The sequence below is a fragment of the Dromiciops gliroides genome, chromosome 1, assembly GCF_019393635.1.
Source record: "Dromiciops gliroides isolate mDroGli1 chromosome 1, mDroGli1.pri, whole genome shotgun sequence".
Classification (NCBI taxonomy): Eukaryota; Metazoa; Chordata; class Mammalia; order Microbiotheria; family Microbiotheriidae; genus Dromiciops; species Dromiciops gliroides.
In genome coordinates this window covers 711130081-711142182 of record NC_057861.1, presented here as the reverse complement: position 1 = coordinate 711142182, position 12102 = coordinate 711130081, and the positions used below count along the sequence as shown (strand labels likewise).

Here is a 12102-nt window from a genome sequence, read left to right as displayed (position 1 = left end):
AGGGTGTAGAGGAGATGGGAGATTCCCAACACTTCAGAGGCACAGTAGATATGGAAACCAAAGCTATTCTAGAGTGGAGGACATTCATGGTCTCACTTCCAAACTGCCCCATTCTAGCTCTGGACTCCAGGGGCTAGGAACCCAGCTCCTCTTCTGGGACCATTAGGTCAGAAAGAGCACAGGTTGAGGACAAAGGCCACTTAAAGCTGGCCCAGCAGGCAGTGAGAGCCTGAGGTACTGAGGCTTATTTTTAAATAATCTAAGCATTCTGACATTCTCTTGAAAGGAACAAATGCTACAGCTAATGTTCATTGCCTGAGTAACATTCAACAAATGTTCAGGGTGAACCACATGGCCCTAAAATATCCATCTGAGGTGTGACTGTCTTCAATTTCCTCTTTCCAGATTGACCTTTAATGCAAAATTTTTCATACCCCAGGATCTGGGTAAGAGATGGATTTTTTTTCATGGTTCAGTTGACATCCAACATTAACCACCCCCTCAGGCTAATGAGAGACATAAGCTGGTTGCTGACCATGAGTTGTAACATTACTAAAAGATTTTAAAAAAGCTTTCCAAAGCCTGTCAGTTACAGAATTATGTAATGCTATAGTCAAAAGGGCCTTTGAGATCATGGAGATCAACCTTCTCATCATACAGAGGAAGAAATTGAGGCCTTGAGAGGGGAAGTGACTTGCTCAAAGTCATGTAAAGCAAAAAATGAAATACTCATTAGCTCACTTAAAAAATAAGGAAACATAATAAGTATGGAGTACATGGCATGCCTCACAACAGGGAGACAGCTTACTTGGATTTTTGACTTTTTCACCTAACCCTCTAGGTAATTCTTCCCTCATTGATTCTCAGTGCAGAAGCGGAGAGGAAGAGACTATTGGCCAATTGGTCAAGGGAATGCGGGGTTTTGTTCTGGAAGACGTTATCTGGGACAAGGGGAAACCCCAACCATTCCCCTCAAACTGAGTGGAATGAAAGGCCTGTCTAGTAAATACCTGGTTCCTGGCTCGAGCATTTCTTCTTCCTCTGATAACCAAAACAAGCAGCAGAGCAGGAGAAAAAGAAAAGATTACGCAAGAATGGGATCCGTTAGAGTAAGCAGATCCTTCAGAGAACATGAGAGCTCAGATGTAATGGCAGCCAAGAAAGGTCAAAGTCAGACCCAAGGAGGGACTGGCCAGGTGGATCCCACCCCAGCCCTCAGCCTTGGTGACCAATGGGGCTCCTGTCACTTGCCACATGCCTCAGATCAGAATTCTAACATGTCTGTTTCTCTCACCCAACCTGGAGCCTCAGGCCAAGGGGACTCTGGAACCTCTTTGGCTCATCCAAAGGCAGGAACAGAGCCTTTATGATGGTGATCCTCACACTTCTACATGGTTCTTCCTCAGAGATTCCTTCACAAATTAATCTCTTATTACTCATAAAATGAATTACCTTCCCAATGTCACTTTGAATGAAATATGCCTTGATGGAGGTTGAGGGAGAGGAGTATACTGGAAATCTTTGGAGTCACAAGATCATTGATTTAGAGATAAAAGGGGCCTTAGGTGTCATCTGAACCAACCCAATCATTTTACACATGAGGAAACTGAGGCCCATGAGGTAAAATGATTTTTACAAGGTAACATGGTAGCAGAGCCCAGATTTGAACCCAAGATTTCAGATTTTGAGGATAGTGTTTTTTCCATGACACCAAAGATGAAGCCATCTTACTATGAGGTGTTTTGTATTTCAGTAACCACCCAGAAATTACATTCCATCTACTCTGTATATTATGTTGCATATATCTAGTTATTTTCATGTTTATCTTAGCCTTTAGAGTGTGATCTCCTTAAGAGCATGGAATGCTTTTGGATTTCCTTGTATTCCCCTCATTTCAGCACTTAGCACAGTGTCTGGCATATAGTAAACACTTAACAAATATTTATTAACTCGGTGACATTAAGCCACTTGGACAAATTTTCCATTTGAACCTTTGTCCAATATCTGGCCATCTCTTTCATCCAATTAGTCCATATGAATTTTGAACTATTAGAGAAGAAGTATAGCTTTTGTTTTAATTATTGTTGTCTGATGGCATGTGTTTTATACAAACTAGGGCACTGCATGCTCAGGGATTCACCTTGGCCCCTGGAGATTAGTGGGAACAAAACTATCTCGTTAAAGCTTTTCAAGAAGATGGGGATAGTGTGCTGGAAAACTATCTATAAAGCAAACTATAGAAAACTCTTTTATCAAGGGTTTCACCCACTAGAATTCTCCACTAAGTGGCACCACTATTATATTCATGTTTGCTCTTAGTTACAAAAACACAGCATGGCCAAAAAATGATCTTTTGTAGCAGTTTCTTAAAATCTCAAAATATTGAGGTTTTCTCACAAAGCTAGATTTCCTGTTAGAAAATTAGATTCTCATCCAACACTAGAGCAGAGAGTCACATTTTTCTCAGTCTGAAATAACAAATGGAATTCTGAAAATACCTGTGCTTGCAACTACAAGGTAGAGTTTTATCACTTGATGTGACAAATTCTGTTGTTGTTTACTCAATGCTTGTTATCTAGGGAATTGCTTTTCCTTCAAACCAGCAGGATCATTAGTTACCTGTGCTGATGCTATACTAAATAACCTTTCATGAATGTGACATTTCAAAACTAAGGAAACTTATTTACTTCTGTAAAGTTCTACTGGGAGATTTCTGAATCATTAGAGAGTGATTAAATTATGTTCAGAATAGTTTTAGGGTTAAGTGCATTTTATTATATTTTAATCTTTTGAAATATATAAAATAAGGTACAATTATTAAGTAATGAAATGGATTATTGAACAAACATTTCATTGTGAGTCTTCATAAGACTATTACTCTATAAAGTAGTTACCTGGGGACTCTAAAGATTTATTTCAATGACAATGACATTGCTCAAAACACTGTATGAACTCCTTGGAAAATGTCTCCAGAGCCACTTTATTAGCTAAACAAGAAAATCAAGCTTATAACTTTAACATCATATCTTGTTTTGAACCTCAAATGGTTTCCTTGGATGATGTTGTATTATTTCTGAAAATTAAATACACCTTCAAAGAAGAACTATCTGTCACCATTTGATATATTAGAAAAAGGAGAGAATTGTATTTGAGAGGAGTCCCATGGTGAGCTGATCAGCCATTTTAAAAGAACTCAACATGTGTTGAGACCTAGATCTTCTCTCCATACTCTTGTCTATGCCATTTTTTTTTTAGTCTGCAATGCCTTCCCTTCTCCTCTCTACCTTAGACAGTCACCAGACTCTTTGCATATGCATACTAATCATAAAATGCCTTGCATGATAATCTTTTTCATATGTGTACGGTTTGGCTCCAAGTTAGGCTATAAGCTTCTTTCTCCTTTCAACCTTTGTAACACCTAGCAGAATTTTTTTACACATAGTGGGAACTCAAAAAATGTCTATTTAGTAAGTGATCTATTGACTAATACAAAGATCTAACATGACAAATACTGGAAGAGACCTTTTGTTGTTGTTGTTGTTCTTGTTGTTGTTGGGTTTTTTTTTGTTTTTGTTTTTGTTTTTTTTTGGTGAGGCAATTGGGGTGAAGTGACTTGCCCAGGGTCACACAGCTAGTAAGTGTTAAGTGTCTGAGGTCAGATTTGAACTCAGGTCCTCCTGACTCCAGGACTAGTGCTTTATCCACTGTGCCACCTAGCTGCCCCTCTTGTTGTTGTTTTAAAGAAGCTATTTGCGGATGGAGGAAAAGTGAAAGACAAGGCTGGAGGAAAAAAAGAACTAAATCTAAAACAGGGTTCCATCTTTTCCAGGAATGCTATATCCTTCACCATGGGACTCCTCTCAAATATAACTCTCTCCTTAATTCAGAAGGATGAATACTTACTTTCTAGGAAAACCTCTCATGGTAATATATTACCTCCAAATATAGAACAGTCCCTCCCAATCTTTGCCAGTTCTTGTCCCTCTCAAACATCAGTTTCACCTGAAAATCCTCTTACCTACCTCTTCTTTCCCAATACCAAGCACACAAAGGTTACCATCCAAAGACCTCTCACGATTCTGTTTTGTTGATGGGATCTTCCTGGTAACCTTGGGCCACACCCTACTGACTGATCCCCACAGTGGCCCTGTTCTGTACCGCCACCCCCGCCTCCGGGAAAGGCAACTGGAGTTGGCGACATTTGCTCATTACAACATATGCCACTCCCCCTCCTTTGAAATCCCTGCTAGGAGAAATGCTTGCAGCAGAGGAGGCCGGGTTTTACTCAGGCAGGATTGAGAGCTCTTACGGGAAACAGCAACTTCTCCAGACACCTAAGTGTTTCATTTTCTGTAGATGGTATCTGTCAAGTAGACAGCATTTGGCTCTCAAACCAAGCAGCTGGGCTAATTTTTTTTTTCTCCTTAAGTAATGCCGAGAATAACTATTTTCTTCCTCAGCTACTCTCTTTTCTCTCTCTTCCCCCACCTGCTAAACATCAATGTCTCTTCCCAAAAGGGTTCTGCCATCCACCTTAAGGTGTTACAACTAGGACAGCTTTCTGTTACTCCTGCCAGCAAAAGAGAAAGCGAATTCAATGGAGATATGTGGGATTTATTTTTCATTTTGTTATTTCAAGTGGGTGTTACATGAGATGATAGATGTAAAGCATTTTGCAAACCCTTAAGTGTGGCATACAGGAGAGCTGTTACTATTATTATTATTGTTATTACTGGTTGTAAAAAGAATTATAACCTGTGACTCCAAAGAGTATACTCCAACTCTAACTCTTCTTGTGGGGGAAAAGAGCACAAGAGGAATAAACTGTAAGAGGGAGGTTGTTCAGAGGAGAAACTAATAAATATAGAATATGCTTTCGTCCTCTGGTATCATGCCAAGTTTTTTATTAGTTTTTTTTTTTTTAGATGATCCTCGGGGATTTTCTTTCTGTTTCTCTCAGTAAATCAGTCATCTTAGTCTAGAGAAATAGGATAGAAGGTAACATCAGGGTGTTCCTTTAACTATATCCCCCACATCCAGGGCTTCCCTGGCTGCTGTGATAAGATATGGCTGACTGAGATTCATGTGCCAGCATTTCATTTCCACTTAGGTTCCATTGGGGACTTTCACTCACTTTCTGCCTTTATGAGCTCTTCTCCCTTTTACCATCTTATTCCTGCCCCACCCTTAATAGTGCATAGGACTAGGGGAAGGAACTCAGAGGACACAATGGCTTAGATCAGCAACTTTTACTGAGACCCAGAGCAGACCAAGGCCAAGGCCTACACACAGAAAAGGCATGGCCGAGGCAATGGATGAAGTCTGTAACAAGAAGAGGCTTGGCCATTAGGGTGAACGAGTAGCAGGAAAGAGGGAGGCCGCCATTACATCTGGAGCATTCACAAACTCTTCAGGTTCCCCAGCAAGTACCTTAATGAACGTTTCCATACGGCCGTTAAAGAGTTTATGATTATACACTGAGAGAGGCCTAGGTCTCCTCATTTTCTGTGGTTTAGGGGGAAGACATGGGGGCCTAGGGGAAAACGGAACAAAAGAAATCAACAAAACAACCAACGTGAACAGGCAACTGGAAAAACTCTGAGAACTCACGGCCAGTGAGGTGCTTGGGGAGGTAGGGGGGTGTAGACAGGGTACAGGAATACACCCCCACCGTCCTTGAGTCCCAGGGCTTCTGTTTACGGCACTCCATCTGTAAGCCTTCAGAAGTGTATGACTATACTTAAATGGATCTTGGTTGCCCACCATGTTAAGTAGTTTTTAGCATTAAACTATTAAAGAAACATGAGCATGTCACTGAAATACATGCTTAAATCATGACCATCGAAGACGAAAAAAACAATAACGTCATATCCCAAGGACCACTGCCTTATCAATCAGGAGTTTGCCATCCTGAAATGCTGACAAGATGGAGAAGGAATTAGGAGAGACTGTAATCTGATAGCCTGAGAAAGCAAGAGACTTTCAAAGATGACCATAAAGGGTAATTTCCATTTTGGGGGCTGAAATTCAATGTTCGATTCCAGTAAAGTTATCTTCCTAATGCCTCTTGGCATTTCAGATGCACTGGATTAATCTTATCGTACCAGGCCTGCTATGAACCAGGTAATTGTCCCCATTTTACAGATGGAGAAGCTGAGGTCTGAGGAGGAGCTATCACTTGATTTAGATTTTTTTTTTTAAAAAGGGAATTATTACTCGAATGGGAAATAAACAGAACTAACTCTAGCCCATTAGTCTGTCAGCTAGACTGAAAGTGTCTTGCTTTGGTTTGAGTTGCCTATTCCTGAGCTCTACTCTTCCACAGACTAGAGCAATCAAATCAGGGAAGAACACCAACACGATTCACCAGAAACAGTGAAATAGCCACAGACACTGGACACGTTTCCAAGGTCGCTTAACATGCATATACCTGTGGGTTTCTATTTGCTCATCTTTTATTACTGAGGGTGACCTGACTCAATGTGGCTATTTTCCTGGAATATTCTGTTTGAGATTAGGAAGAGTTCCCACCAACCAAGAAAAAGGGTCACAGTTTTAAAGGTGGAAGCTAGTCCAGGGGTGTCAGACTCAAATAGAAGATGATCCCTGTAAGCCATAGATTGACTAAGAAAACAAAAAATTAACATTATCTATGTTGTATTTTATTCAAAATTTCCAAAATTATATTTTAATCTGGCTCAGGCATCACTAGGGAGTTTTACCTGTTCTAGGCCATAGGCCATGAGTTTGACACCTCTGAATTCTAGTCCAGCCCGTCATTTTACAGATGAAGAAACTGAGGCCTCAAGAGATTTAGACACTTGGCCAAAGTCACACAGGTAGTACATGGCAGAAATGAGAATTTAATCCAGATGCTCAAAGTCAAAAGCCAGTCTAGGGCTTGAATAATAATTTGGAAGCAATATTGGGGCTCCTCTCTGGGGGTAAAATATAGAATTATAGAACTGGAAGGAATACTCACCTTCTATTTTATAGCTGAGGAGACTAATAGCCAGAAAGGGAAGTGACTTGCCCAAGGTCACACAGTTAGAGATGGCAAAGATTCACAAACATGCAAACTTGGGCTTCTGCTGGGGCAGTCATGGGGCAGTCCCATAGACAAGCATGGTTTCTTCCTTGCTACCAGGGCACTTGTTGGCTTACTGCAACAAAATGCCCAGCAGACTTAAGAAACCCAATTAATTCTCTCCCAGATACCAGAGAGCAAATGTTGCTGGTCCCAGGCAGGACATGCATGGGAAGACATAGCTGACATTCAAAACAGCTAGCTACAACCATTATAAAAACAAGGACTGAAAGGGTCAGTTTTACATGGAAAAAGTCTAAAGAGGGAACTAAAAAGGTTGAGAAGAACACAAGAGGCAAGATTCTTCCAAGCCCAACACCAATCTGCAGTATCTTGGTGCAATAAGTCCATCTGTCATTTTTTGTTAAAGTGGCCTTTGGTGGGGGCTGGGGGGGGGGGGACTATCAATTATCTGTCTGCCTTGGTGTTGCTAAGTAGAATGACCAAAAGAAAATACCAAGAAGTTAGCATAAGGCCAAAGGTTCCCAAACTCTGTAACAGGGTGAGACTTGAAGAAAACAAATATGTTGGCCTTGTTTGAAGCAATGGTTGGGGTAGAGGGTGGGGCAATGGAACAATGGAAGGAAGAAAGTTCTAACTTTTTCAAGGGATTTACACATTCATAAGTTGGTTATATCCTTACATCAACCCTGTGAGGTAGGCAGAGACTATTATGCCCATTTCATAGATGGAGAAGTGGTGACAACTCAAAGTGGTGTCCACTTTCACATACGTTAGGTAGTGGTAATGGTAAGTAGTAATATTTTCAGGTCTCTGAACTGGATTCTTGTGGGGGGTAGGGAGACACAGAATTTTTAAATGGTTCTGTCATGCATGGAGACTTCCATGAAAACTCAGGGCCAGTATCACCAGATCCCCTTTGATGCACAGGTTGGATATATAAGAGTAAAAAAACAACAACAACAAAAAACTAGGGTGCTTGCCCAGAGGCCTCATCTAAAAGGAAAACCTTTTAGTCCTTTGGAGGCTAGAGACATATGGCAAAGGATAGAGGTAGGAGATAATTTTCTACTTGTGTTGTCCACCCCTGGAAAGAAAGCTAAGGAGCAGTTAAAAGCAAACAAATTGATTTCTTGTCAAGGTGCTTTGGAAGGAGGCCTCTGAGGTAGAATTTCTGACAAGGAAATGTAGGGGTCCCAACTTTGTACAACATCAAATTGGTACAGACTTACTGGAGTGCTGGATGGGACACAAGGTGGGGAGCAGAGGAAGGGCTCAGCCAGGGAAAGTGAGGCAACCTAAGTCTTCCATCTCTTCTGCTGGTCAGTGGCAGAGAGAGAGAGAGAGAGAGAGAGAGAGAGAGAGAGAGAGAGAGAGAGAGAAGGAGGAGAAGAAGGAGGAAGAGAGGGAAAAGAGAGAGAGAGGGAGAAAGAGACACAGAGAGAAGAAGAGGAAGATGAAAAAGAGGAGGAGGAGGACAAGGAGGAGAGAGGAGAGGGAGTGGAGAAGAGGGTAAAGAAGAGGGGGAAAAGGTGAGGAAAAGATAGAGGGAGAGAAAGACATAGGAAAGAGGAGAGAAGAAGAGGAGAGGGGGAAGAGAAGAGAAAAGGGTTGAAAGAGAAGGGAGAGGAGGGGGAGAGGGAGAGCATCACAGAGATAGGAAAAAAAGAGAAACCAGGGCGTAATGTCCCCTTTCAGTCTCAAGTTGGATCAAATGAACACAAAACATAAGACCTGGCCTGCAGTTTCTCCAGGAGATAAGATGATAGTAGTGCCCTACAGAAATGTCCTGCACCCCCTTTCAAAATGGAAACGATGGTCCAGTACCACTGGAGAGACACAATGATTCATGGAAGTGAGTGAGCATGTTAAGACATAGTCCCCAAGAATGCCTCTGATTAGACAAGAGTTTTTGCATGATTTTGCCTATAAAAGTATCCAGGAGAATCAGCCCAGACAACAGTCACCAGATTTTAGTTTGAAGAATATAATTTGACTCCAGGACAAGGGGAGATGTTGAGGCGCTGACTGTGTGTGGCCAGCCTTGACATGGGCAGTAAAAATCAAGACTTTGGGGACAATCCTGTATCTGTCATGGTCTAGAAACAGAAGCTAGTCCATTTGCAAAGACACCAGTGTACTTGCGAATTGGCAGTGGAAATCTTCCCAAACGCTCATCAACGGCAATCATTATTCAAGCTTGTTTGTTACACCTAGAATAAACACACTAGGCACTGTGGAAAGAGGTCTGAACTTAGAGGAGTTTCATTCTAGGCATTTTTTAAAAGTGAATTTTTTAAACATACATATAGAAAAAAACACCATACATATAGAGTTGAAAAATAGTGAGGTCGACAACCTCACTGTTCCTGTCTCATCTCCCACTCCATAACTTCTTCACTCCAAACCCTGTGCACCTGGCAAAGTGACCTGTCTCCACAGGGCCCTACATCTAAATTGGGAAGCTGTGTATAAGAGAATATGCTTTAGCTTTAGAATCGAAAAATCAAGGTCAAAGTCCCTGCTCTGACATGTACTGGTTGTTGGGCCTCAAGATCATTTGTTTTAAAAAGAGACAGGAGGGGGCAGCTAGGTGGCACAGTGGATAAAGCACTGGCCCTGGATTCAGGAGGCCCTGAGTTCAAATCTGGCCTCTAACACTTAACACTTACTAGCTGTGTGACCCTGGACAAGTCACTTAACCCCCATTGCCCTGCAAAAAAAAAAAGAGAGAGAGAGAGAGACAGGAAAGAAAAAATAGGGAGGTCAAAACAAGTTAAAGCTGGATTTGGGGCTAGAAAGTGATATTTGTTTAATTCATTCATTGTTCTATAATTTACTGTCAACTCACTAAAGATAGGATTGCTTTCCCATCACTCAAGTCTAAAAGTGATTTTAAATCAACTCTTTGAAAACTCAGATAAAAACTGGGTTTGGTTTGGTTTTGTCTTTTTCATTTTAGCAAGTCCCCAACATTACATGGTGAGCTCCTTGATGGCAGGGACTGTCTTTTGGGTTTTTTTGTAGCCCCAGTGCTTATCACAATGCCTCCCACATAAGAGGAGCTTACTAACTGTTTACTGATTGATGGATGGGTTACCAACTCTAGTCGGTCTGGTGTCTTTGTAAACTGACTAGTTTCTACATGTGGGTTAGAATGGCTATCAGACCTACCCTGGCTTGCCAGCAAACTAAGTCAGAAGGAGATGATTTTGGAGATGAAGCCTTCTGGGCCTCCAGTTGAAAAGCACTGACCAAACCAACAATGTATAAGGTTATAAGGCAAGCACTGACCAAACCAACAATGTATAAGGTTATAAGGCAAGCCCCTCAGGACTGGTCTACAGGTTTGGCAGCAGATACCCTCTCCTGAACTTTGCTATATGGAGCGAGTCATATGCCTGCTGAGTTCTGGGAACTGGGAGGCGGCAGAAGCTTTCATCTTTACTCTTTGCAACCTTTACTGGGAAATGTTGTCTTTGATGCTGCTGGGGGGGGGGGGAGTTCTCTTCTGCCAAAGTAGGATTGTCAAGAAGCAATTAATGGGTTTTAAAATGTTCTTAGAGAGCTGTTCTGCATACCCAGTGACCCACATATGCCGAGAGGCCCCCAGTCTTCTTTAGCTAAAAGTCATTTTAATGTTTCCAAGCTCCTGGACCAGAGAGAGAAGCTGCCTGGGTTAGTCCTAAAGAGGACTCCTGATTGTCCTGCCTAGATGCCCCCGGCAAAAAGAACAACCTTCCTTCCCCATGTTCCAGATCCCCTTCCAGGTCAATTTTCATCCAGTTGTTTAGAAGGCTTCCCTCGCTCTCTCTATGGGACAGTGTCTGAACTCACAGAATGTAAGACCACTTGGTGGTTTCTGGAGACAGAGTCTACCACTGACATACTTGTGTCTCTGGGGGGAGGTGGAAGGCGGTAAGTGGGGGCAGAAGGGAAGCCTAGCGGCCAGTACCTTTGCTTCCCCCATGAAGGCCAACACTTCCAGTGCCTTCTAGGCATGGGTACTGGTACGGCTGCTCCGGGAGAATCTCTGAGGAGGCCAATGGGGTCTGGAGAAAATCAATCTCAATGTCCCCCTCTTGGGTAGCACTATTTGTCATATTGGCTGGATTCTCAAAATGCTTTTCCCCCCTAAGTATCTGCCAGCTTTGAAGCATCTGTTTAATTTGGAGGCATCTCATGGTGGCACGCTATTGAAGACTGACAATGATCTTAGCTGCATGATGCCCTTGCATTCCCCAGGCACCCCACCTGCTTCTGTCCTTTGTTCACTGTTTAGCCCCACATCAAAAGGACTAGCTCTTTTATTGGCTTGGGCTCCTGTGGATTCCTCTCTGTCCTATAAACACATACAGTAAAAAGTCCTCGCTACCAAAGAGGAGACAACAAAAGACCCAGGAGACCAGGACCACGGGCCACTCTCAAAGGATGACTAGCTGTTGATCCTGGTCCATGACGGGCCAGCATATCATAGGCAGGTGGGTACTGGAGAGAGGGGCCTGAAATAGAGAGTTTTGTGGGGGTGGGAGGCGTTAGGTGGTCAGCATTTGGCTTTTTTTCAAAGAACAACCAAAATAAGAGGACGGACACTACTTGAAATTGCCCATTTGCTCAGTTAATGTCAGCTGTTCATCTTGAGATAATAGGCTGGAACATGAGGTCAAGGGATAGTGGGTGGACATGGAGGCTTGTGGTGGCAAGGATACAAAATCTAAAGTCTTGGGAATCAGTAGTTAGCACTTAGCGCCTATCCTGGGCACGTGTCCTGACACAGTCAAATCATGGTTGTGTCATGCTTGGCCTGGATTGGCCGGCAGTAACTCAATAAGCCCAGAGTACAACACAACCTCTGTAGGTCTTCTAGAACCCCTGCTTTTGGTTTATCCCCAGTAGTGTAGATGGGAGTAGGGACCTCATTGACACATACAAATCATTCTCTCTTACAATGTGGTAAAAGGATGCCCAAATATAACCTATCTTTCTCAAATATGACCCATCTCACTACACCCTGCCCTGTAGTTCATAGTGCTATTAGGTTTTGGGGAACCAGT

General features: G+C 42.4%; 1 protein-coding gene across 1 annotated transcript in view; it reads right to left on the bottom strand.

Moving 5' to 3' along the window:
- Positions 1–12102, bottom strand: part of SRGAP3 (SLIT-ROBO Rho GTPase activating protein 3) — a 301360-nt gene that overhangs the window by 54089 nt on the left and 235169 nt on the right. Inside the window, 1 exon segment of the mRNA XM_043982005.1 lies at positions 5431–5533. Within this exon segment, the coding sequence (XP_043837940.1) occupies positions 5431–5533 (103 nt within the window).